This window comes from Macaca thibetana, chromosome 1, assembly GCF_024542745.1.
Source record: "Macaca thibetana thibetana isolate TM-01 chromosome 1, ASM2454274v1, whole genome shotgun sequence".
Lineage (NCBI taxonomy): Eukaryota > Metazoa > Chordata > Mammalia > Primates > Cercopithecidae > Macaca > Macaca thibetana.
The window spans coordinates 209,087,158-209,115,005 of NC_065578.1; the positions used below are offsets into that span (position 1 = coordinate 209,087,158).

Sequence of the window (27,848 nt, forward strand, 5' to 3'; positions counted from 1 at the left end):
CCTCCACTGTCTCATGTCATGCATGCTATCGTTGGTCGCATGCTCTTCTTTCTTGACCTCAGTTCTTTAGTTCATGCGTTTTCATAGTTTTCATTGTCACTTTCTTGTAATGCTTTTCTATTAAAAGCAATGATGATAGCTTTTGACTTAGAGATTTTAAAATCCCCTCTGTTAAAAAGAGTGTTTTGTTTGTTTGTTTTTGTTTTTGTTTTTTATTTTTTAGACGGAGTCTCACTCTGTCGCCCAGGCTGGAGTGCAGTGGCGCGATCTCCGCTCACTGCAATCTCCGCCTTCCAGGTTCAAGCGATTCTCCTGTCTCAGCATCCCAAGTGGTGGGGACTAGAGGTGCCCACCACCACGCTGGGCTGATTTTTTGTGTTTTTAGTAGAGACTGGATTTCACCATGTTAGCTAGGATGGTCTCAATCTCCTGACCTCGCAATCCACCCACCTTGGCCTCCCAAAGTGCTGGGTTTACAGGCGTGAGCCACCGCTTCTGGCCAAAAAGAAGTGTTCTTTTCATGAGTAAGGATAAAAGTTTTTTTAAGATTAAAGAAATTATTGAAGACAACTAAAATAAATGTTAAATCCCAAATATACTTTGTTTTCACTTTCTCAAATGGAAGGTTTTTTTTTTTTTCAGTTTTCAATACTTTATTGGATATTTATACATAAATCACTTAACATGAAAGACTTCTAATTGTAGAACAAAACATAATTAGGGGCCGGGTGTGGTGGCTCAAGCCTGTAATCCTAGCACTTTGGGAGGCCAAGGTAGGTGGATCACTAGAAGTCAGGAGTTCGAGACCAGCCTGGACAACATGACAAAACCCTGTCTCTACTAAAAATACAAAAGTTAGCCAGGCATAGTGGTGGGTGCCTGTAATCCCAGCTACTCAGGAGGCTGAGGCAGGAGAATCGCTTGAACCCGGGATGGTGGGGAGGTTGCAGTGAGCTGAGATTGCACCATTTCATTCCAGCCTGGGCTATAGAGTGAAACTCTGTCTCAAAAACAAACAAAAAACATAATCAGGTAGGAAGTGCATGCTATATATAATCATTTTCTTCATTAATTATGCCCCCAGAGAAGGCAGGCTATAGTAGCTCAAGTCTAGAATGAAAGGGGTCACCATATATCTGAAGGTAGCTCATCCTGTTTGCCAGGCATGATTATGAGAAAGCAAAGTCTTGTGTATGCTAACCTTAAACCCAAATCTACAAGGTGACAAAACTACCATAATAATCGAACGCTCATTATAGCTTTCGGCAAAGCTAGAAATTAAAAATTTTCCCCACCTTTGGCTTCCCTACTTGAGCCAATTTCTTTTCCTTGTGCATCTGTAGCTCATCTTCATCTGCTGTCTCTGTACCTCTCTTCTAACTCATGTTCATTTGCTTAAGGAAAATATATTTTCCTTATTCTATATTTTGAACCACAAAATAGACACTATCAGGACAAAGATAATAATAGTACCAGTGACATACAGATTAGGAAATAGGGAAGCATTAAATTTTGTAGTAATATGAGTAATAACAAAGAACCAAGAACATAGACTGTAAGAGAGCCCAGGTGTCCTTTTCAGAATGGGCCCAAAAGTTTCCAGGTACCTCCTCATTTCCTCCAGTCATCTGCCTTTAGCATCCTTCAAGAGTTTTCACGTTGCTTTCTTTCCTTTACTAGTTAGTTGTGCTCTAATATGTTACTTTTCTTCACATATTTGCAGTATATTGTCTCCATCGGGAGTCACAGTGGTTTGTGTGTGTGTGTTTGTGAATTTTGTATCACAGTCACAATGAAAGTTAACTTTTAACACAATCCATTGGTATTTGTTAAATCTCTTCTTTTTTTAGCCAGGTGTGGTGGTGCACACCTGTAGTCCCAGCTACTCAGGAGGCTGAGGCAGGAGAATCGCTTGAACCTGGGAGATGGAGGTTGCAGTGAGCTCCGGTCATGCCACTGTGCTCCAGCCTGGGCAGCAGCGCGAGACTCCATCTCAAACTTTTTTTTTTTTTTTTTTTCTGCTTTCCTTTTGTGGAGAACGTAGACAGAAACCTGTCGGTTTTTATGTCACCATAGTTGTGCATTTAACTTTATGTGGCTATGCATTCACTGCAAAGCTTAAAACACCTATATTTCTTTCTCCTTTTCAATGACAACTCAATTGGTCTATAAGCATCACCAAGTAGCAGTAATAATGGTTATCATACATTCTATATTTAGTATGTGAAATTTGTCTCTAAAGAATGATATTTTCCCTTCTCAGGATTAGCTAAGGTCTTCCTCAGACATTTTTATCATATTTATTTCCAAGCTAGAGTATGCCCGAGAATAATAATCAAAGAAGAAGGGGTTCAGAAAACTTGAGGAATAAGCATGTAATCCTGCAGCTCTTGGCCCGGGCTGATTTGGCCGCCCTGTCTGAGGCAGTAATTGCAGGTCGATGAATACAGCAGGCACTGCTGGTAATTGTGGATGGATGTATACAGCAGGCACCGCAGGGTGAAACTGCTGCTTTATTGTCTCCAGTGTGTTTGAGGAGATGGTGCAAATAAAACAGCAACTTGAGCCAATCCGTGAGTCTTGAGCCAGATGCATTTGTGGCATTCATTAAAACAAATGTCTGCTTGGATAAGAGTTTAAAAAAGCAAAACATATAGAGCAGGATCAGTGGGTTGCTCCCCTTTTCCCTAGGCACAGCTACACTTTAAGATCATAGAATACTGTACATTTAAATTCCTTTTTGATGTGATATTTAGGAGAACTGAAATTGAATTTTATATAGATTTTTAATTGAAAATCATAGCATACTGATTTAACACTAAGGTTAAGTCAGCTTTGGCTGGATTTTAAATCCAGTTTTAGTTGGTTTAAATACAACTCTGTCAATTACTAGGCGTATGACCTTGGACTAGTTACTTAACTTCTCTAAAGGCTAGTTTTTGTGATCCGTTGAATGAGAGTCATAATAGCAGCCTCACAGATGGGTTGTGGGAATTGCGTAAGATCATGTCAGGAACGTTGCTAGTGCAGTGCCTGACAACAGCACAACACATCAGAACTATTATTCTTACATGTAAGGAAAGGAATGTACTAGTTATATTAGGTGTCGTTATAATACTACCAGGCATTATCCTTTCATCTAGCTTCCTTTAGAACATTATTTGTTTATTTTCATAATTCACATATAAAATTTGTTCATTGACTATAAGTGAAAACAGAAAAGTTGTCATTTATTCTTTCAGTTTATTCAGGATGATTGTGGGTCCTGTGTCATCCTTCTCTGAGTTCTTGTTTCTTTGATGTTGTATCCATATGAAAAGTTCTGTGATATTATTTGTAGAATCGTGGTGTGTGATCAGCACCAGGTTGGCATAATTATATGGTCAAACAGGAAGTAAATCAATTCTTCAGTATTTGAAATTGGCACATAATCCCATGATTTCTCTTATCAGTAGTCCCCAGTTAGGGAACTTATGGAGTTACTGTAAAGAATTCACTAATCTGTATAGGCATAAAGCTTAGAGTATTGATAGAGAAAACAATATGACCCTTAAATGCATGTTAAATGCTGTTATGATTAGTGAAACATATTTCATATGAAAACCATACTGGTTTTATAGTGTTATTTCATCATTTTGTTATTGTTCTAAGGCATAAAAAGAGAAATATACCGAGATTATCACATAAGGGTAGATGAGCTTTATTCATGTTTAAAACAGGCTCGCTTAGAAAAGAGTGAAAATCCCCACTTTACATTTTAACTTTTCATGGATTTCACTTGGAGATTTAGAAAGTAGATTTTGGATGCTTGTTTGTTTCTCGTAAGTATCTAACAATGCCACGTCTTGTATCCTGTATGCAGTTAACAAGTGGATGCCTATATAACACTTAAATGACCTTGGCTTTAAATTGCACTGCCTTATTTCCTCAGCAAACTCCCATAATAGCTTGAGGGTAGTCGAAGAACAGAAAACCATTTCATTGAAAAGTTTATTTAAAACGTAAGAAGTCTAGAAAGCAGCCATTTGTAATCTACCCATATATGGCACAGCCATTGACACCAAAATTCACTTCTCTCTTTTAGATGGGAATGTGGTGGAACCTGACATGTCTGCGGGGTTTTGCCCAGATCACAAGGCAGCCATGGTTTTATTCCTTGACAGGGTCTATGGAATTGAGGTTCAAGACTTCCTCCTCCATCTTCTTGAGGTTGGCTTTCTGCCAGATCTCCGGGCGGCTGCTTCTTTAGATACGGTGAGATTGGAGCAATGGACTTCCTCCTCTCTTGACTCTTCATTCTGTGCCTTATGATATATTCATATATATATATATATCCATTGATTAATTTATTGACAATGAATGTTTATTGAGTACCTGTTATATTTTCAGGTAAGCCATAGGTAAACAGAAAATAAAACTAGTCTATGTTCTCAAGGAATTCACTGAATAAACTGACAACCTCAGGAAACTTCCCACTGACCAAAAAGAATATGATAAGAATTCTGATAAGGTGCTGTGGGATTCAATAAGAGGTTCACATAACTCTAATTTGGGAGGTCACAGTGACTCCTGTTAACCTCTGTTCAGTGTCAACCTCCAAATTGGCCTAAACACTTATGCTTCTCAATAAAAGCAATTAAAGAATTGCGATGATTTAATGGATATTGTTGAGTCATGATCATCTTGGTGTCTTCATTTATTAAGGTACAAATGGATTGAAATCTGTTCTGTATATTGGGTGACCCACACGGAGAATCTGCCATTATCAGCTTAAATGTTCTTCTCTTTGAAACACTGTGGAATAAGCTGAAGTTCTAAATGTTGTTATAGTAGTTATACTACTATACACATTTAATACCTACTTTCAAGTACTCATTAATTTTATCAGTTCAGTGTGCTTTTTTGATTTCAAAGTACATCAGGACTTGAGCTGACAGTAGCCCCTTCATGAAATATACGAGAACAGAATCACAAAACTGAAATGAAAACTTTTTTTCTTTGTTTTGCATATTCAGATGAAATTCTGGACCTGAATAGTATGGATGATAACACAGTAATACAGTTATCCTTTGATTATTGGTGCTGATAGACATGAGAAGAATAAATATGAATCATAAAGAGAATTCAGAAAGAGTTTTTGCTTATGAGATCTACTGTGAGAATAAGCTCCTCTCTTTGCCTAGCAAAGGAAAACACTCACATCTGTGATATTATCGTCTTCTTACATTGATCCTACCATTGATATTTAATGATAGAATCTGAACCTATTAAGCTTTTTGAGGAGATAGGTGTCATTTCATTCATTTTTATCTGTTTATGAACAATTGATAGTTGATTGTTTTTAGTGGTAAAAATCATATGAACCCCACATTTAAAGATATAACTGAAGAATACATTTACATGTCTCATAGCGCTATCATCCTCTAGATAGTGAAATTATATGTTCCCATGTTGATCCCTTTGAAAGTTATCTACTGCCAAACACAAATGGCCTTCTACTCTGATTCTTTTTCAGGCGGCTTTGAGTGCTACAGACATGGCCTTGGCCCTCAATCGGTACCTTTGCACGGCCGTCTTGCCGTTGCTAACAAGATGTGCTCCTCTCTTTGCTGGCACAGAGCACCATGCTTCTCTCATTGACTCATTGCTTCATACTGTGTATAGACTTTCTAAGGGCTGTTCACTTACCAAAGCTCAGCGGGATTCTATAGAAGTTTGTTTGCTCTCTATTTGTGGGTGAGTGGATAACAAATTCTATACCAGCTTCTTCTTTAAAAAACAGAATTTACAGTGTGGCTTTTGACAGATTATTTGGAATTTTGGAACCATTTTCCATACCACAGATTTCATTCATTTTAGGTAGTCCCATATACTGAGGTATGAGTCTTCTCTGAGCGCCCTTGCTCCCAGTCGAGTTCCGGAGTGTTCCTCCAAGCCTCCCTAGGGTATCCAGCTGTTGGATATAGCTTTTGACCAGTTACAGAATACTATTCTGGATGTTGGGAGTGGGGAGAAATTGTGTCGGGAGTCTTTGGCCACCTTAGGTGAGATGAATAGATCTCGCCTTTTGACTGTGTTTGATGATTTAACTCCTCTTCTAGAAGAGAAAAGAAAAAAGGGACTTCTTAAATATAAAATGTGATACAGCATAATATTAAAACCATATTTTTGTGGGGCATTGATGAAGGCTGAATATTTCCTCCAACCTGGAAAACCATTTCCTATCAGTAGAAGTGCTAGAATGTGTTACTATGAAAACCAGAAACGTATCTCCCCCTGATGAAGTTTTGCCTGTGAAAGTGAGAATTTCTCAAGCCCCTAGAAAGAACATGGCTCCTTTGTAACTGCTCTAGGAACTCTTGCCTGGCAGTCCCTGGGGGAAGGGCAAGTTTTCACCCATGGTAGAGTGTCTGGGTTGAGAGCCAGATGGCACTGAAGGAGGTGGAAAATCAGAAGAGTAGCTCTTTAACTTCCCTAGTCTAAGATTCTGTAAAATTGAACCAAAATGCCTCCCTCACAGAGATTTTCTAAGTGTTAAACGAGGTAAAACACTTGCTGTTGCCTGACGCAGTAGATGTTCACTATGTATTCATTTTCGCTCCCTTTCTTCTCTGGCAAATTTGCTGTCTCAGCCATTTTTTCATCCTTTCTGTTCCAATATTCCCTCTTCTTTTTGCCTCTTACCATACATTGGAATGAGGGAAGGGACATTTACTGAAATTAATGGAGGAAAGTCTTAGGAAACAGTGGGGTCTACATTTTTGAGTGGTTTGGAAAGGAAGGAGCAGAACAGAAATATCTTCTGTAGCAAAGAAGGGGTGGTCTTCAGATCTGAGGGATAGAGATGAGTTGGGAAATCTAACCTTACATAAAATTAACTAAGTAGCTGATCTTTGGACAAAGAGCATCTAATGAATACCATCTGAAGAGAGGTATAGATTCAGGTCCTTGGCTTACATAATTTATTCTAATGAATGATCTACTTAGTTTAGACACATTTCTCAGCATTATTAACATTAACTTTGTTCCAACAGACAACTGAGACCTTCTATGATGCAGCACTTACTCAGAAGATTAGTATTTGATGTTCCATTATTAAATGAACATGCAAAGATGCCTCTTAAAGTAAGTATAGGAAATGTGTGTAGATATTTGATGACTGGTTTCTCTGACTTTATTTTCTATGACAACATATACATTCCTTAGATACATCATGCTTGATGCTGGAAAATGTCTCCCAATTATTGAAATGGGCATTTAGAAGTTATAGGAATGTATATATCAACTTTAAATAAATAAGTTCTATAAGATTATAGAAATCTTAACAATGATTTCAATATAAACAATGGAAATAGAAATCAACGGGAAAAAGAAAAAGGACCACAGGGAAAATAAAAGCCAAGATATTCTTAAGTTGGAAAACATGGTAATAGGCCTGGCCTAAAATATTATTAGAAACCTTGAGGGATAAAGACCAGGCTTTAAAGACAACATTTTCTAAGTTAATAATCACATGACAGGCTCCAAATGTCACTTCATAGGGTTAAAGATAACCTCTCTGTATATGCAATTATAGTTTGTCACACAGTATAGAAAAATCACTGGTATTTTCTCTAAATTTATTATTCTGTTCAGGATCAAGTCTCATTCTATCTTACTGAGTTGGGAATGTTTTCTTGTCCTTTCATATCATAATCTAGACTCAGAATATAGAATACAGTGTTTGCATCAAAGTTATATAGTAGTGGATATATATATAGTGATGGATTTTTTAATAGATGGCCACTCTGCAATGCCATCCAGTAGCATTATTTTTTCCCCAATGGCTACCCAGTACTAGTGCTGAAGAAGTATGAGATATGAAGAGTCTATATGTAGCTGTTACAGTAAAAGCATCCTGGATATTTAGCAAAAGTAATCTTTCTGTGTGAAAACTGACTTTGTTTTAATCAATCTAGATACATTAGTGAATTAGATAAAATAAATTATATTCTTGCTAAAAATTCTGCTTTTATGTTTTTTGTCATCTAGAATGGTCCTTGTCTTGCAAAATTTTTTGATACAAATGAGCTGGAAAATTCATGAAAAAAGATACAGTCTCATGCTGTTACCCTTATGCAATAAAACTCTCTTACATTAGAGATATGTCAGTGTGAAGCCAAGCATATTAGATCTCAGTATTTCATCATTTGTGACTCCTAAATTGTGTGGATGTGTGGATGTGTTCATTTTTTTGTAACTGAAAGGACAAGTAAATGAGTTGTAATATTTTAACAATAAGACATGCAGCCCACATTAGTAACAGTCATTCTTACGATTTATTTTCTTCCTTAGATATCGGAAAGAGTCCAAATATGTATAGTCATATAGATCAGTTTATTAATTTGACAAATATAGATCAAAAATAAATTATCTAAAGAACTACCAAATAATTGAAAGATTCTCTGCTTGTCTTTGACATTCCAGTTTAGTTCTAAACAAGCAATATGCATAGGTGAAAATGCAAGGAGCAGTGTAGACAATCAGTAAAGTAATAAATTGCATCCGTAACCCCCAAAGAAATGTAGACAAAGAAGTGATCCAAGTAGAGTGGTTTTGGAAATTTACTTGGAGAATTAAGTACTGAGGCAAGCCATAGGGAGGCAGAGACAGAGCAAAAAGAATCACAGATGTATAGTTCCTTTATTGTGCTTCTGGGCCGTCCCGACATCAGTCCCTTCGTTTTACATGTGGATTGCAAGATATTAATAACAATTCATAAAATTATAAGTAAATGATTAATGTAGAACTCAGAGATACGTAGAATCCAAACAACCTCATAAAGAATGCTGTACAAGATATAGTTATTTGTAAAATTGGGCGTTTGGTCCTCATATTGCAATCAGTGTTAAATTTGAAAGAGACATAGTGTGTCAGTCGGGGTTCTCTAAAGGGGCAGAACTAATGGAATAGATGTATATATGAAGGGGAGTTTATTAAGGTTTATTAAGGAGTGCTGGCTCACACAGTCACCAGGTGAAGTCCCACAATAGACCATCTGCAAGTCGAGGGGCCGGGAAGCCAGTCCAGGTTCCAAAACCTTAAACGTAGGGAAGCCAACAGTGCAGCCTTCAGTCTGTGGCCAAAGAACCAAGAGCCCCCGGTAAATCACTGGCGTAGGTCCAAAAGCCTAAAAGCTGAAGAACTTGGAGTCTGATGTTCCAGGGCAGGAAGCACCCAGCACAGGAGAAAGATGAAGGCCAGAAGATTCAGCAAGTCCAGTCCTTCCGCATTCTTCTGCCTGCTTTTATCCTAGCCCTGTTGGCAGCTGATTAGATGGTGCCCACCTAGATTGAGGGTGGGTCTGTCTCTCCCTGTCCACCCACTGACTCAAATGTTAACGTCCTTTGTCAACACCCTCACGGACACACCCAGGATCAATACTCTGCATCCTTCAATCCAGTCAAGTTGACCCTCAATATTAACTATCACACGTAGTATACACGGTGATAGTATTCTCCAAGAGAGTTTACATGGGATTGAGCAATTTCACTTCAGTTGACCTTATAATGTAGCATTACAGTGTCTTATGAGGAGAAATGAAAAAAAAAAAATCCAAAAGGTTTTGATAGCTCATTGCTTTTGTAACTGTTTTCCTACATAGCTGCTGACAAATCATTATGAAAGATGCTGGAAATATTACTGCCTGCCTGGAGGGTGGGGAAACTTTGGTGCTGCCTCAGAAGAAGAACTTCATTTATCGAGAAAGTTGTTCTGGGGCATTTTTGATGCCCTGTCTCAAAAGGTAATTTAAGATTTTGTGGGTTCGTTTGTATCAGTACAATGGCACAAAGCCACACATTCTTAGTAAGATGATAGTATTCCTAGTTGAATACTGTCTTTGCTAACCAAGACACATATGGCTTTATTTTTTCTCTTTTCTCAACTTCATAATAAATGTTGAAAATGCAATTTATATTTATTTTTCTTAATCATTATGGTAGCATTTTCCTTGTGATCACAACACTGTTTCTGAATGTCAAATGGCTAAGCAGTTCAGGAAATTACGCACAGGGTTGATAAGTTTCTGGCGCATTTGGACTCAGACTCTCCCTAGTCCCATCTCCAATCTTATAAAGGCCAAAGAAATTATATCCAATACAAAAATATAAAACATGAAATCTTATGTAATTGTAATATCCCGGTCTCCTGCTAAAGTCTCCAGCTTTGCTGCTATGGAGCTTTAGATACCTTCACTCAATGTTGCATTGCATATATGGCATTCCCTTATAGTTGCAAAATTTATAATGAATAGTTCCTGTGTTTTCAGATGGCTGGCAGGTGTTGATCTTAGAGAAAAGGCAGAACAACAAGTCTTGTATGTTCATGCTTAAATTAATCAAAATTAGTTTGAATTCCCAGATTGACATTATTAGATGATTGGAGTAGTATTACCACAAGTTTGCCAAATAGTAGAGGAATATTTGTCTGCAATTACATTTGGTAGCAACACTTTAATGCTTTTTCTTACTGAATTTCCTTTGGTAAACTGAGTCCTTTTAAAATAATGTGTAAGTATTTTTTAGAATCATTTATGTTTATTTAACAATGAACATTTAAAGTGAAATAATTTAAATTATTACTTTTTTATTTTTTAGAAAATCTATAAATATAAATTTAACTTAATACTCAAATACCTCTTCCTATAAATTTTTATCATGCATACTTTCTATGGAATTTCTTTTCCAGCTCAGAATTTTATTTTTCAAACCTTTATAATGCAACATGGATCGGTTAAAATTTCTCACTCTCTAGAATGTTATGCTTTCTGTATTTTTCATGTATACTCATTATAATGTACAGGAATTATCTATAACTAACTATAAGTAATATAGTCCCTATTGACTGAAATGATGTTTATCTTGTAACGATATTTTACACGTTGACGATATTAAAGTTTACTTCATTTCCAATGTGTTGGAGAGTCAAAGATTTTATTCTCCTTAAACTGAAACTGCTGCAGCTTCTTTTATGTTTGTAAATCTAGCTGCAGCTTCTTTTATGTTTGATGGGGTTTTAGGCTCTGTGTTTCATTTTCTAGAAAAAGAATTATCAGAGAGTTCAGTTAGCCCAGGGTAATTCAGATTTTCTTCTGCAACCTTCTGTAGCCCTGATGATCATGCTGACAACTTTTGCTATATAGTAATTTCTTTTTTGGTCCTCCATTTTTCCCAGAAATACGAACAAGAGCTTTTCAAACTGGCACTGCCTTGCCTGAGTGCAGTTGCGGGAGCTTTGCCTCCAGACTACATGGAGTCAAATTATGTCAGTATGATGGAAAAACAGTCATCAATGGATTCTGAAGGGAACTTTAACCCACAACCTGTTGATACCTCAAAGTATGGACTCTTTCTATTGCAGCAGATTTTTATTGTAAATGATGTGTGAAGTCTGAAATTGAATAAGGTACTAAAGTGAACTTTCTCTAATACATGCCCCCTTTGAATTGGTATCCTTTTAATAGGGGTCCTTTTAATTTATAAAATGATAGTAATAATAATGATTATACTAATATCAGAAATAGATAAGATGTACCTTCGAGGATATTTTTAACACAATCAAGACTCTGTATATGTAATATCTATAATAGAATTAAGAAAGTCTGTCAGTTATATTTTTAGTTGAAAAATTACCCTAAATGTTTAATAGTAACTACGAATCAACCTCTATATAACATCTTTTACTTAGGATATTCCCAGCATGCACTGCAAAGCTGTTTCTGTGAGTGGCAAGGGAATCCCTTCACCCATCACTACATCTCAGCAAGGTCCAGGGTTCACAGCTGATGTTCAACTTGATAAAACACAGCACGAGATGGAAGGGAATATCGAATGAGAATTTTTCTGGAAAATTCAGCATGCAGTTAGAATGCAGTTTAACAACCAAAACCAAAGATGAAACAACATTCTTTAACATTATGAAACTTGTTACATGTACTTAGTTGCAACAATTGTTCTACGGATAGGATGTTTGGGAACTTCAGGTGTTTGAAGTCTGAGCATTTTGTTGTTGTTGTTACTGTTTTTAAGTAGGATCATGGTTCTCCATGTGCAAGGAAAGCTGCCTCTTCATGCCACATTCTCTTACTGATTCCATGGTGCTCAGCAAGATCAGTTTTAGCAAGGTAGACACTTGGTAGTTCTTATCCACGGCTTCTGAATTTGCTTGGGAGTTCAACTTTGAGGCTTCTGAGTGGCCCCCAGCTGATTTAGCTTCCATAACCAGATCAGAATTTCAACCTGAGTGGTATGCCATTAGTTTGATAATGCCTTAAATTTGCATGTTTGGTCTTTGATGACAGTCCTGTGAGAAAAGACCCTTTCCCCCATCCCCCAGTATTTGGCTTATGTGATTGATCTTTTGTATCTCCTCCGAAGTAAGTAAACCAATATATCACATGTTCACATTCCTACATGGGTAAGTTTGTGGTTTGCTAACATATGATCTAACCTGAGATTTTTAAATATCAGAACAATGTCATGGTTTTGGTGTTGGTTCATTAAATCCAATTAATTAATAAATGTGGGCATGGATATTAATTTACCTAGGCTTGCCCCTTTGGGGACTTCTTAACAGATACAGGTTTATGCGGTGATATCAATGATTTCTAGATGATTACAATTTTTTATATATTGCTTTTTAGGTATGTGTATGTCTTATAGTTCAATTACTGTTAACTGCTGGAAAACAACAACAAACCATCTTATACTAGATTTTATGTAGAATTGTGTTCTCAAAGTTAATACTTTAATAAGATATATTCATTAATGAATAGAATTTTTTATATATATTTGATTTTCCATTCATAGATACGTTTTAAGCCTTAGATTTACCATCAGACTTGGTCATCATTTGCATGTCCTCAACATCAAGGAACTAAATATTCATTTAAACACAAAAGGAGTCAAGAGTAAATATTAACAAAAAGCAGAAGTTAATTATTTTCCCTATAGTTAATTCTAGTAACATTTACGCTGTTATTTGTGGACCATGAATATTTAAAAATTTTAACACATCACTACTAAATTTAGTGCTTGTATTTTCTTTGTTGTGTAATATATTGTCCTAATCTTTGAATGTATTTAATTATTTCAATTTATGTATTTAATAATAATTGTTATTATAGTTTTATGATATTTAATTTGTTATGTTAGCACATAAACTATGAATCAATATAAGATGAGCAGATAGAACATTATCTGCTTGACTTTTCTTATATTGTTCTGAAAATAGAAAAATGTAATTCTTTGTTAACAGTAGTGTTTAACAGTTAAAATTGAATGAGATATAAGCATTCATTAGCTGTGAGTAAATTATTAATATGATTCCTGTAAATTCTGTGAAAATCAAGCTCTTTTGTCTTTACTTTTCTCATAGTATTACAATTCCTGAGAAGTTGGAATACTTCATTAACAAATATGCAGAACACTCGCATGACAAATGGTCAATGGACAAGGTAAAAAGAGAATTACATTCTTATTCAGTAGTCATTATTAATGACTGGTCACTGTTCAATACTTCTGACCATGACAGTGTTCTCTTTTAAAATGAGAACTTGATCTAAATTAGGAAAAAATACTGAATTACAATTAGCTTATATAATAATATAATATTTAGCTAGCTCTATCATTAACACAAATATAATACACTTATGAATAAGCACTATTTTAAGCTTTCAAAAGATCTATTAATTACATTATAAATATAGTTGCTATAACATATATTGTTTATCGGAGTAAAAAGCAATAATCACCAAGGGCTTCAGGAGGAAATGGTGACCCCCGTTCAGAATTCACCTTTTAAGGAAACTTTGGTTTCATATGTAGGTTTTTTGGGTTTATTTTTTGAGTCCTGCTCTGCCGCCCAGGCTGGAGTGCAGTGGTGTGATCATACTTCACTGCATCCTGGAACTACTGGGGTCAAGCGATCCTCTTGCCTCAACCTCCTGAATAGTTGAGACTACAGGTGCACACCACCATACCTGGCTAATTGTTAATATTTTTTATAGAGATGAGATCTTGCTATGTTGCCCAGGCTGGTCTCCAACTGTTGGCCTCAAGCAGTTGTTCAGCCAGCCTCAGCCTTCCAAACTGCTGAGATTACAGGCATGAGCCACCATGCCTGGCCAGGTTTTAGGTATAGTTCTATATCAGATAAAATCTTGAGAATTCTTAATCAGGATTTAACAATTATTTACCTTTTCTATTCTTCTGTTGCATTTCTTACTACCAACTAGATCTGCAGTTTACTAAAAATAGATTACATTGGCCAGGTGACTTTTTTGTGTGTTTTCAAGAAAAACAACACAAATGAGAAAACTAAAGTAGCTGCATCTATGAGATAATTTCACATATTATGAGATTTTCTAAAGGAAATCTTATGCCTGAATATTCACATTTAAGTTGAGCTCAGTCTAAACTTGACAGAGGATAAAGTAGGTTCATCAGAGGAGTTGAGTTGAGATGGTTCAAGAACCTAAAATACTCATATACTGTTTTGGTAAAATGAAAATCAGACACCAAAGGTTGCTTCCAGAGGATGTGTATGCTTCGTAACAAATCAAGATCATCATGCTAGAGATGTCATATTGAGTTTCAAACATTGCCCTGGCCAGTCAGTCTTTCAGTCCCTCTAAGAAACCCTTTTTTGCTGGTTTTGATAAGTATCTGGTTCTTCGTTCAGTAACCGATTTACTACGTAAGTCAGTAAGGATCTATCTTACAAAAAAACTCCACTAAGTACTGAGTGGGTGGAGTTGGTGATGGAGAGGAATATTACAGGAAGGTATCCCAGTCTAATTACTCAGACTCTGTAGGCAGACGAGAAATGATATAGGGAAATGGCGATATGTACAAATGGGCAAAATAATATGGAATGAATGTGTTGAGAGAAAATTTGATGAAAGAATGGATAGAACAGGTGGCATTATTCAGAGAAGACTCTGAGATGCATACTCTAGTTTTCATATTTAAAATGCATGTTTTTTATTTACACTTCACAGGTGGGGTCCCAAGATGGGTCAGAATAGATATCCTTGGGACCATGCATCCCTGTAGCCTCCTCCTGTGGGAATGCTTATCGGCACAATTGCAAGACCTTGGTCTGTTTAAGGAAGATTGGGTGCTTCTAGTCTCTGGATAAAAAGACTTGTTCCAGATGATTACTGAAAATACATCATGCAATACATCCATGCAACAAAACTGTACATTTACTCCCTGAATCTGAAATTTAAAATAAAAGAAAATAACATTGATTAGGATGGATATCTTTATAGTGACTTATGCTGGATAAAATTTCAATCTTAACCCTTACTTTAGTTCACTTTAGGTTTATTTTATCAAACATGCACTTAAACACCTGTATATGTACACCCTCTAAAATTAACACATGTAAAACAATTTTTAATGTTTGCCTTTTTTTTTAGTTGGCAAATGGATGGATTTATGGAGAAATATATTCAGACTCTTCTAAGGTTCAACCATTAATGAAGCCATACAAGCTATTGTCTGAAAAGGTGAGGACTTTTTGTTTGTTTTAGTTTGTAAAGTTTTTATTCTTTTGGAAAATATTTTTCTTTGTTACATATTTTTATATTAAAATGACTTCTTTATTTTAAAGTTGGTATTTTTTCTTCCAAGGCCCCATTTTTAAAAAACTTCTTATATTTTGTCTTTTCTTCTCCATTCTTATTTTCTGTCAGCATTTCTGTGTTTATTCTCTTCTCTCCTTAACATTTTTCTTTTCCTTTTTGGTTTTTATTCCTCTTCCATATTTTTAAGTACTTTAAAAAATCTTCTTACCATGTTTAAAAGTTTCTTGATGAGTAATGACAAAGTAATAATGTGCTTATTATGTATAGGTTTTCATATATTTGACTTCTTTGGGGAAAAAAATGAATATCTTGACAAATGAAGTGAAAAGGATTTCACTTCATTGTGAGTCACATGTATATTACATAAGCTGTCCTTTTGTTCTGTGTCTCTCCTTTGTAGTTTCTGTGTTAGGTCCTAGGAACCAGGTCCGCTAAAGGAAATTGACCTTGATGCTATATAATGAACAAAGTGAGGATCCCTCTTAGTAACATTAGTAAAACTAGATCTCTGCTCACACTCTGCTTTTAGAATTTTACTTTCCTTTTTTATTTTTAAATAAGCTATGCGCATCAAATTTTTAAAAAGTGAAGGCAGTCTATTCAAGAGCAAAGCGTTACTTAACATTTTTATTTACATTCATAATATATCTGTTGTTTTTTGGTTTTTCTTCTCTAGGAAAAAGAAATTTATCGCTGGCCAATCAAAGAATCTTTAAAAACTATGCTGGCTTGGGGCTGGAGAATTGAAAGAACTCGAGAGGGAGACAGCATGGCCCTTTACAACCGGACTCGTCGTATTTCTCAGACAAGCCAGGTAAGAATTCATCATGGTGATGAATCAACTGCTTATGTTATGGACTAAATAATTTTGTTAAATTTAATTATTGGGTTTTTCTTAAAAAAGAATTTGAAAATTCTGAAGACTCAAAAAATTTAGAAGGGAGAGAAAAAAGCTATATTACCTTTTCTTTAGTTTCAAGGGAGGTTAAATGATGATTAAGTTACTGGACTTTATGTACAAGCCTTCCGTTTTCTGGCTAGTATAGAAGAAGTAACCAGCTGTAGGACATGGGTGAAGCTGGAAACCATCATTCTCAGCAAACTAACACAGGAACAGAAAACCAAACACCACATGTTCTCACTCATAAGTGGGAGTTGAATAATGAGAACACATGGACACAGGGAGGGGAACATCACACACCAGGACCTGTCGTGGGGTGGGGAGCTAGGGGAGGGAAAGCATTAAGAGAAATACCTAATGTAGGTGATGGGTTGATGGGTGCAGCAAACCACCATGGCATGTGTATACCTATGTAACAAACCTGCACGTTCTGCACAAGTACCCCAGAACTTAAAGTATAGTAAAACATTTAAAAAAGAAGAAGAAGTACTCAGTTGTAAGGTCCTGAAGTTTTCCTAATGGAAACAGCACATCATGTTCATTCGCTACAGTTAGTTTGTCTATGAAGCTTTCTTCTCATTTCCAGTGGGATCTGAGGGTTGGTTCTTAGGAAAGAGTAGGATGTTCAGACGGTCATGATCCAGATCTAGAACGCACAGGTGTGCTCCTGTCTGCAGAGGGCAGGTATACAGCCACACAGGCAGAGCAAGAATTCACAGAAGATGTTGCTACTGGACCATGTCAAGGGAGTTCAACCAACAAGCAAGACTCTACCCATAGGTCTTAGGTGCTCAAGGTGGCAAGAGTAAGGCACAGCCTTGATGTGGAAAAGCTGGGGTTCAGGGTGGACACCAAATGCCACCCATTAACATTTAGTCACAAGGTCATGTGAGCTGCTTACCTTTGACCCTCTCATTTCTCCTGGGAGCTAAACCTGTCATTATTCTTTTCTTGACCCCTCAACTCACTATATATGTGGTTTACACCAAATGTTGTTTATTATTGCTATTTACACAGATATCCTTTTTTTGAAAAAAAAAAATGAGGGTCTAACAGCATGTGCTTCACATGCTCCATAGTTGAAATAGACTTTTTTTTGTATCATTTCAAATTTTTTTTTTATACCTTAAGTTCTAGGGTACATGTGCACAACATGCAGGTTTGTTACATATGTATACATGTGCCATGTTGGTGTGCTGAACCCATCAACTCGTCATTTACATTAGGTATATCTCCTAATGCTATCCCTCCCCACCTCCCTCCCCACAATAGGACCCGGTGTGTGATGATCCCCTTCCTGTGTCCAAGTGATCTCATTGTTCAATTCCCACCTATGAGTGAGAACATGCAGCATTTGGTTTTCTGTTCTTGCGGTAGTTTGCTGAAAATGATGGTTTCCAGCTGCATCCATGTCCCTACAAAGGACACGAACTCATCCTTTTCTATGGCTGCATAGTATTCCATGGTGTATATGTGCCACATTTTCTTAATCCAGTCTGTCACTGATGGACATTTGGGTTGATTCCAAGTCTTTGCTATTGTGAATAGTGCTGCAATAAACATACGTGTGCATGTGTCTTTATAGCAGCATGACTTATAATCCTTTTGGTATATCCCCAGTAATGGGATGGCTGGGTCAAATGGTATTTCTAGTTCTAGATCCTTGAGGAATCGCCACACTCTTTTCCACAATGGTTGAATTAGTTTATAGTCCCACCAACAGTGTAAAAGTGTTCCCGTTTCTTTACATCCTCTCCAGCACCTGTTGTTTCCTGATTTTTTAATGATTGCCATTCTAACTGGTGTGAGATGGTATCTTATTGTGGTTTTGATTTGCATTTCTCTGATGGCAAGTGATGATGAGCATTTTTTCATGTGTCTGTTGGCTGTATGAATGTCTTCTTTTGAGAAATGTCTGTTCATATCCTTTGCCCACTTTTTGATGGGGTTGTTTCTTTTTTTTCTTGTAAATTTGTTTAAGTTCTTTATAGGTTCTGGATATTAGCCCTTTGTCAGATGAGTAGATTGCAAAAATTTTCTCCCATTCTGTAGGTTGCCTGTTCACTGTGATGGTAGTTTCTTTTGCTGTGCAGAAGCTCTTCAGTTTAATGAGATCCCATTTGTCAATTTTGGCTTTTGTTGCCGTTGCTTTTGGTGTTTTAGACATGAAGTCCTTGTCCATGCCTATGTCCTGAATGGTATTACCTAGGTTTTCTTCTAGGGTTTTTGTGGTTTTAGGTCTAACATTTAAGTCTCTAATCCATCTTGAATTAATTTTCGTATAAGGAGTAAGGAAAGGATCTAGTTTCAGCTTTCTACTTATGGCTAGCCAATTTTCCCAGCACCATTTATTAAATAGGGAATCTTTTCCCCATTTCTTGTTTTGTCAGGTTTGTCAAAGATCAGATGGCTGTAGATATGTGGTATTATTTCTGAGGGCTCTGTTCTGTTCCATTGGTCTATATCTCTGTTTTAGTACCAGTACCATGCTGTTTTGGTTACTGTAGCCTTGTAGTATAGTTTGAAGTCAGGTAGTGTGATGCCTCCAGCTTTGTTCTTTTGGCTTAGGATTGTCTTGGCAACGCGGGGTCTTTTTTGGTTCCATGTGATCTTTAAAGCAGTTTTTTCCAATTTTGTGAAGAAAGTCATTGGTAGCTTAATGGGGATGGCATTGAATCTATAAATTACCTTGGGCAGTATGGCCATTTTCACAATATTGATTCTTCTTATCCATGGGCATGATATGTTCTTCCATTTGTTTGTGTCCTCTTTTATTTTCGGTATTGATGGAACGTATCTCAAAATAATAAGAGCTATTTATGACAAACCCACAGCCAATATCATACTGAATGGGCAAAAACTGGAAGCATTCCCTTTGAAAATTGGCACAAGACAAGGATGCCCTCTCTCACCACTCCTATTCAACATAGTATTGGAAGTTCTGGTTAGGGCAATCAGGCAAGAGAAGTAAATATAGGGTATTCAGTTAGGAAAAGAAGTCAAATTGTCCCTGTTTGCAGATGACATGATTGTATATTTAGAAAACCCCATTGTCTCAGCCCAAAATCTCCTTAAGCTGATAAGCAACTTCAGCAAAGTCTCAGGATACAAAATCAATGTGCAAAAATCACAAGCATTCTTATACACCAGTAACAGGCAAACAGAGAGCCAAATCATGAATGAACTCCCATTCACAATAGCTTCAAAGAGAATAAAATACCTAGGAATCCAACTTACAAGGGATGAAATATACTTTTAAATAAATTGAGTTCTGATTTGGGCATATTTTACATTAAATTATCTTTGGGATGTATCATATATGGATGAAAACTATAAAAGTGTGTTTTATCTATTTTTTGTTTCTTTACGCTTTTCTAAGTAAAATAGCTTTTATTTTAATCTGTTTCAACAAATGCTGAGCACAAAATGCGTACTAGGCAATGAGAATACAGAGACAGCAAGACAATTGTAATCCTAAAAATCATAAAATAGTGTTAGATAAGGTCAAGTTAAATCTACTACAATATGGTACAGAAAGGGTGAGACTAGTGGTATGTACAAGGCACTACACAGTGTAGAGAAAGGGATGATTTTTTAAAAATTATTCTGTAAGGCAGATAAGAAATAAGAAATTACTGCAAATGCAGACGACTTTAAGCTTCATGAAAAAAAGGGAGATTCTTCCACTGCTCTTAATAGCAAAAATTATGTACTCTAATTTAAAGTCATATATATTTTATATCACCCCTCTTTCCCTTTCTCCTTTTTGTTCTAATAGTAAGCCCTTAATAGATCCTATTAACCCGTGGAATCATCTCTCGTGTCTTAGTGATTTTTACAGTGACATGTGATTTTTGAAATTTATTCTTAAATCTCGAATGTGATTTCAAAATATTAGGTGATGCTTGTGCCAGAGGCACAGTTTGTAAGGTAAGAGGAAGGGCTATGGAATTTCACCACTTGGGCTTAAATCCTAGTAGTGCTGCTTTCTAAAAATGTACATTTGGGTATTTGATCTCTGTTTGCCTCATTAAATGTGAACTCTTATTGTTACTATTGTTATGTCAGTATTTCTGTTGAGAGCATTTATTGAGGGCATTTCATTAGTGGTAAATGAAAAAGTATATTTGTGTTTGTAGCACTTTGGCCTGTAGGTAAGAAAGAAAGAATAGTTCTGTCAGCCTCAGAAATGGGGAGCAATATACACCGAAGGCCACAAATCTATGTATAACTCTTGCCATTATTTTCGCCCAAAGGTTCTTTAAGCATAAACCCATATTATTTCAAATATTAACATAGATTGTCATTTCTTCATTACTTATAGCTTTTTGTTTTTATAGCTTTTTGTTTTTCAACTATCATCTTGTTAAACTTCTTTGTCTTTTTTCTGTTACTGATTTCTTATGTGATTATAAAGCAATTTTCTATCGTGTATAAACTCTTCTGACTAAAGGAACACTTTATAGCATCATTTTATATAAGGAATGTAAATGGATGAGTGAAGATCATGTGTAGATGTGATTCCGACCCTGAATGCACCAGCTTTTTTTTTTTTTTTTTTTTTTTTTTTTTTTTTTTTTTTTTTTTTTTTTTTTACTGGGGCTCAGCACTCCCTCAGGGACGTACAGGTGGCCCATGGTTAATGGCAGTATCTGGCACAGCCAGCCTGGGTTGACATTCTGGTCTCACCCCTGAGTACCTAGCTAGTTATGTGAGCTTGGGTAAACTGCTTAACCTCTGTATGCTGCAGTTTTCTCATCTTTAAAATGAAGCTGGTGTGAGTCTCTGCTTTGAAAGAATGTTGTGAGTGTTCTCGTTATGATGCTTATTAATCACTTAATAACTGGCATATATTTCAATATAGGTGAGCCATAATTTTTGTCCTTACTATCTTTCTGTGGATCAATAACCTGATGAATGTCTTTTGTTTGCCATGAATACCAGAGGAAGACACGAATCCTGATTTCAGGAAATTTACCACCCACTTAGGGCTTTAGAATTTGCACATGTAAGACAAACATAAGGGTATGAATAACACCAGCATCAACTCGCCGGAATATACAATAGAGTATATAAGGGCCGATAAAAGTTACAAGAAGTTGATTGGAGAGGGGTTAACTGGGTGGATTTTGACCCCCTCCTTAGTAGGGATACTAAAGTCAACAGCAAAGAACATTTCTGACAATCTCAGGCATATCCCACAGGTTTTCAACAATTACTTGTTTACTCCCAAATTCCAATGCCTTACCTCATATCCATTTTTCAGTACTACAAATGTAGGATAAAAACTACTTAAAACAAATGAAAAAATAAGCTTATACCCTGGAAGGGGAAGGGAGATTAGAATGAAACTTTCGGAACGTGTTACTTATCTAGAACTAAAATACGGGATAGGATAGAGGGATGATGCATTCATTCCTTCAGCAGATATTTATTGAGCACCCATTATGTATGCTGCATTGTCCTAAGCTTTTCAGATAGATCAGTGACAAAATGGACAAAAATCTCTGCTGTCCAGGAGCTTACATTCTAATGGGGGAAATAAACAACGGATAGAAAGGCCAGGCATGGTGGCTCATGCCTGCAATCCCAGCACTATGGGAGGCTAAGGCAGGGGAATTGCTTGAGCTCAGGAGTTTGAAAGCAGCCTGGGTAATATGGCGAAACAACATCTCTACAAAAAATAGAAAAACTAGTCAGGTGTGGTTGCACGGCACACACCTGTAATCCCAACTACTCAGGAGGCTGAGGTGGGAGGATTGAATAAAGCCAGGAGGTTGAGGCTGCAGTGAACTGTGTTGGTGCCACTTCACTTCAGCCTAGATAACAGTGTAAAAGAGACTCTGTCTTCAGAAAAACAAGTTCTAGCTGTGCTATGATAGAGTATGACAAATATCATGAAAAAAGAAAACAGCATAGAAAGGCAAATTGGGAGTGCAACAGGGAGATTTGGAAGGTGTTTGGAGGTGAGTTGCAATTTTAATATGGAGCTTTCAGGTATATTTCATCAGAAGGTGAATTGAATAAAAACCTGAAAGAGTTGAGGGAGTTACACAGATTTGGAGGAAGAATGTCCCAAACATTGCACATGTGCTAAGGTGGGAGTGTGTGGGAGATAAGGAAGTGAGCGAGGCTGGAATCCAGTGAGTAACATGAGGGTACAGTGGTCTCAGGGGCCAGGTCCTATAGGACACGGGGGACCATCTTAAGGACCTGGATAAGTGCTTTGGTGTTAGAATCACTTTCAAAATTTGGTGCTGCTGTTTGCTATCTACATAATACAGTTTATGACTTTTAAAATTATTTAATTTCTCTTGAGCCTCTTTTCTCTCATTTTAAAATGATAAAAAGTAATACCTACTGTTCAGAGTTGTTCTGAAGATAAAATGAGATAATCTGTGTGTCCCGATGACCACACACCTGGTAGTTGCTACTGCTGCTGTTAATGCTAATAAGATTAGTATGAATGTTAAACCCCCTGGCTCCAAGATGGTGCATAGTCCAGGGAACCTGAAATTGTGCAAGACTTGGCCAGTCTTCTGATTTCTGTGTATCTGAAGAAGAAAAACAGGCAATTAAAAGCATAAGAAGAATCTGTCCCTAAATAAGCAAATATTTACCTACATTATTAAAACTGGCCTCAAGAACTTAAAGTGAAAAACTTGTAAATTTCAGTTATATAAGGAAAATGGTTTAAGGGGAGATTAAATAGTGGGAAATCTATTTTAGGAACAAATAGAGTTATAGAGTTATTGCTATCAATAAAATTTGCAGAAAGTCTAATATAATTTGTCACCAGTTTTAAGACATACACTTGCCCTGTTTTAATATCTGTGAGATTGGGAATCATTTTATAATCTTCACATTAATGAGAGATGGTATGTGTCAGATGCTGGAAATATTAATAAAGCCCAGCCCGTGCCCACATATTTTTGCTGTACAGTGGAGAAGACATTGCTTAGGGAAGAACAAAATAAATAGTTTGGAAATGTAATTCTGACAACAAAATGGAGAATGAGTTAGAGAAGGATGAGACTGAAGGCAGAAAGATAGACTCCTGAGGGGGATGTTGTAGACATCCCAGAAAAACAACAAAAACCAAAAAATGTTGTGTCTGAATTAGAGCAGAGACAGTGGAAACAGAACACCATGGTATGTCCCAGGCATATTTTTGAGGTAGACAGAATTTTGTGGCTGATACATGATAATAGATGAAGGGGAGTATATTAGTCTGTGTTTACGCTGCTGATAAGGACACACCTGAAACTGGGCAATTTACAAAGGAGGAGGTTTAATTGACTCACAGTTCCACGTGGTTGGAGAGGCCACACAATCGTGGTGGGAGGTGAAAGGCACATCTCACATGGCAGCAGACAAGAGAAGAATGAGGAGCCAAGCGAAAGGGGTCTCCCCTTATAAAACTACCAGATCTTGTGAGACTTATTCCCTACCACGAGAACAGTATGGAGGAAAGCACCCCCATGATTCAGTTATCTCCCACTGGGTATCCCCACAACATGATGGAATTATGGGGGCTACAATTCAAGATGCTATTTGGATGGGGACATTGACATGATGATGAAGGGGAATAATCTGAGATGATTGCCATGGCTTCTAGCTTGTGTCCCCAAGTTGATAGCCGTGTTAGGTGAAGTAAAGACCATAGGAGTGCTGGGGACAGCAAGCAGAGAATAATGACTTTGATTTTGTATGTTGTGGTAGGCAAAATTATGACTCCCAAATATGTTCACCCACTCCTCACTACAACTGTATGGGAGCTATGGTGTTGATGGTAGTTATGTTAGTAGTGGTGGTAATGATGGTATACTAGCAGTGAGAATAGCCATTTACTAAAATCCCTGATCCATTCCTTTGTGTCAGGCACTTTGCTACGGGTTTTAAATCCATTACCTCATCTCATACCAGCCTTTGAAGCAGGTGGTCTATTTAGCATATTAAAAGAAAAAGTTCCACTTTGGGAGGCCGAGACGGGCGGATCACAAGGTCAGGAGATCGAGACCATCGTGGCGAACACAGTGAAACCCCGTCTCTACTAACAAAATACAAAAAACTAGCCGGGCGAGGTGGCGGGCGCCTGTAGTCCCAGCTACTCGGGAGGCTGAGACAGGAGAATGGCGGGAACCCAGGAGGCGGAGCTTGCAGTGAGCTGAGATCCGGCCACTGCACTCCAGCCTGGGCGACAGAGCGAGACTCCGTCTCAAAAAAAAAAAAAAAAAAAAGAAAAAGTTCAGACAAATTAAATTTAACAGAGTTTAACTGAGCAAAGAACCAGTGGCAGTCCCTGGAACCAGGACAGGTTCAGTGAGAGTCCGGGACTGCCATGTGGCCGGATAACATTTATAGACAAAAAGGGAAGTGATGCTCAGAAAACAGAAGTGAGGTACAGAAAAAGCTGGATTTATTCCAGCATGGTGTTTGCCTCCTTTAAACAAGGTTTGAACAGTGTCCTCATGGTGAAAGCACAGAAGCCAGGGTGCCGTCAAAACTGACCCAAAAGTTAAGTATCACTCATGAGCCTGTTATTAATTATAGCATATGTTATACTCACTTTTATTTTACAAGCATGATAATGAGCTATATTTTCATTTTGTTTTTAGTTTGTTTTTTGTTTATGCATTTTTAATAAGAGAATATACACAATTATGAAATATATCACGGTATAGTTTTGGATTTATAAGCAGGAACCAGAGCTCATTTCTGTGGTACACTTTCACATAATATGCCATTGGGTGGAAGGAGGTAAGTGCCCAGGATGGTAGTGAAACTTCCTTAAAATTGATGAAGAGATATATTTCATTTTTTAAAAGCTTTAATTCAGAAATTAAAGAACTCTCTTCCTCGAGGATTTCCAAGTGCATTATTGAATACCGTATGACATACTATTATAATTTAAAAGTTAGTTGTACTTTATTCTAACATTTGACTCATGAAGACATTTGTAAATAGTGACATCTTTGATTAACTCTCGCTTGCTTGAGGAAGAGTAAATTTCATTGCAGCCATTTTGGATTTGTAAGAAACTAAAAAATGCAATGGTACCCTGCGTAAGATAATGTTTCAACATTTTGGATTCATGGCACAATATGTTAAATTCTGATAGTTAATTTTCAGGATTGTCAATCATAAATCGTTTTCAGACACCCAAATATAATGTTAATGTGCGAGATGTGTTTACAACATCATTTTGTAAAGAAACTTGCCAGTTTTATCTGAGGAAACACTATGTTTGGAAGTTTGTGTTATATTTTTAAAGTGTAATTTAAGTCTCTCTTCACAAGGTTTTTAATGAGGCACTATTTTTTCACATGAATGATCTAGGTTTCTGTAGACGCTGCCCATGGTTACAGTCCCCGGGCCATTGACATGAGCAATGTTACGCTATCTAGAGACCTGCATGTAAGTACTATCAACTTTTAAAAATAGTCTCCAAATTTAATTTTTAAGAAGCATAACGTAATACTTTCCTGCATATATTTCACAGCGTGGTTTATTTGAATGTGGTGATCCTATAATGGATCCACGGAATTTATAGATTATATACTCTAATTTTTTAGTACTATCAAAATTGATAGCTGGGTGTGGTGGCACACACCTATAGTCCCAGCTACTTGGGAGGCTGAGGCAGGAGAATCACTTGGACCTGGGAGGCGGAGGTTGCAGTGAGCTGAGATTGCACCACTGCACTCCAGCCTGAATGACAGAGTGAGACTCCCTCTCAAAGAAAAAAAAAAAAAAAAAAGAAGTTGATACAACTTTTTCTAGGATGTTTCAGCCATATAACATATTTTCCTTAAAGATAGATAATAGCCATTTAAAAATCTCTATGTTAAATAGTTGTGTGTGAGAAGAAAGTAAATAGTTAATAATGCTCTGCGCAAGGGCCACTTTCTTTTAAGTTTTCCCTGAGAAATTGATTGCATTTGCAATCCTTATTGCTCCATTCATAGTCTCCTCTGTTCTTTTTTGTCACCAAGGAACCTACTTTGAAATAGCAGATTTGAAAGTAAGATAAAATTTATTGCCTTGAGACATAAAGATAATAGGTCAATTTGATGTTTAAATAACATATTAGCATTGTTGGTAACTGTATCGTTCCAAGAGAAATAAGAATGAAAATATAAAATGTACATATTGTTAAATTGTTTTGTTTGCCATTTGTTATTGCTCCCATATGAATGTCTTAAAATGACACAGTAAACTTGAAAATCAAATGTAAAAAGAATCTTAGAGGTAATCTTAATCAAAACCCAAAAGGTCACAGAAAGATTAACTTGGCTAGTCTAAGATCTCTTACCTAGTTTGGACAGAGATTGATTTAGAAATTAGATCTTTGACTGTCCATCTAACATTCTCCACATTCAAGTTTAATAAGGTTTAGGTCATTTTTAAGGCTTTGGAAATTAAAACAAGAACTTGTAAATAATTTTTTTTTTCTGAAGTCCATAGCTATTTTGGTTTCATTATTGAATCAGTGTCTTCAAACATTATGAATAACAATGACCATTCTCATCTGCTGTTTAGTTACTGTGTCATATTGCAAATCCTTACAATTTGCTGGGATTCAGATTCTAAAGAAGAGTGTGTGATTATCTTTTAAATGTATTGTAGCACTAATACTGTGTTAGTTATTCCTTTAAGGCATCTAATATTACGTATTAGAAAGCAATGTTATCCTTTTTTACTTGTTGAAGTAATAAATATTTTTGTTTTAAGGCTATGGCAGAAATGATGGCTGAAAACTACCATAATATATGGGCAAAGAAAAAGAAAATGGAGTTGGAGTCCAAAGGTAATATTTTCTAAAAACGTGTATTAAAAAACAATCAGGGTTCAATCACATGAATATATAGATGAAGTAGTCTTTTTAGCACAAGAGCTTATTATAACTTTTTAAAATTAGAATGGTTTAAATGTGCCTATAACAGATTGAAGGTGGAAATGCTGTAATTTCCTAGCGACTAGTATATATTTTCTTGTATCTCAGAATTTTGGCAGCTTTCTTTTACCTGTTTTAGCTTATAGATTTCTATACTTCTCATCCTGATATCTGATTTGTTCTATGAATGACTTAGACTTCCCTCCCTGACTCTCTTCCCCAACTTAAATATCTCCTATTTCACCCCTTTTTATTTCCTGTCTCAGCCTCTTTCATCTAGTCCAGCTATGTTACTGTCTCTTACATGCTTTTGCTTGCACTTTTCCCATTTTTTTTTTTATTCAAATGCTAAATGACCTAATGTTCTCTTAGGTATTTCTCAAGTCTTTTAAAATGTATTTGCATGAATATTTTCTTCA

At 36.5% G+C, this 27,848-nt stretch overlaps 1 protein-coding gene across 8 annotated transcripts in view; it reads left to right on the plus strand.

Moving 5' to 3' along the window:
- The window catches only part of RYR2 (ryanodine receptor 2), a 795,071-nt gene that overhangs the window by 599,533 nt on the left and 167,690 nt on the right, over positions 1 to 27,848 (plus strand). For all 8 annotated transcript variants that reach the window (XM_050770606.1, XM_050770614.1, XM_050770624.1 and 5 more), the window contains 10 exons: positions 4,085 to 4,254; positions 5,516 to 5,736; positions 7,035 to 7,125; positions 9,644 to 9,784; positions 11,215 to 11,378; positions 13,417 to 13,495; positions 15,464 to 15,553; positions 16,308 to 16,445; positions 25,872 to 25,949; positions 27,267 to 27,342. In XM_050770606.1, the coding sequence (XP_050626563.1) occupies positions 4,085 to 4,254; positions 5,516 to 5,736; positions 7,035 to 7,125; positions 9,644 to 9,784; positions 11,215 to 11,378; positions 13,417 to 13,495; positions 15,464 to 15,553; positions 16,308 to 16,445; positions 25,872 to 25,949; positions 27,267 to 27,342 (1,248 nt within the window). The remainder of the gene's footprint in view (positions 1 to 4,084; positions 4,255 to 5,515; positions 5,737 to 7,034; positions 7,126 to 9,643; positions 9,785 to 11,214; positions 11,379 to 13,416; positions 13,496 to 15,463; positions 15,554 to 16,307; positions 16,446 to 25,871; positions 25,950 to 27,266; positions 27,343 to 27,848) is intronic.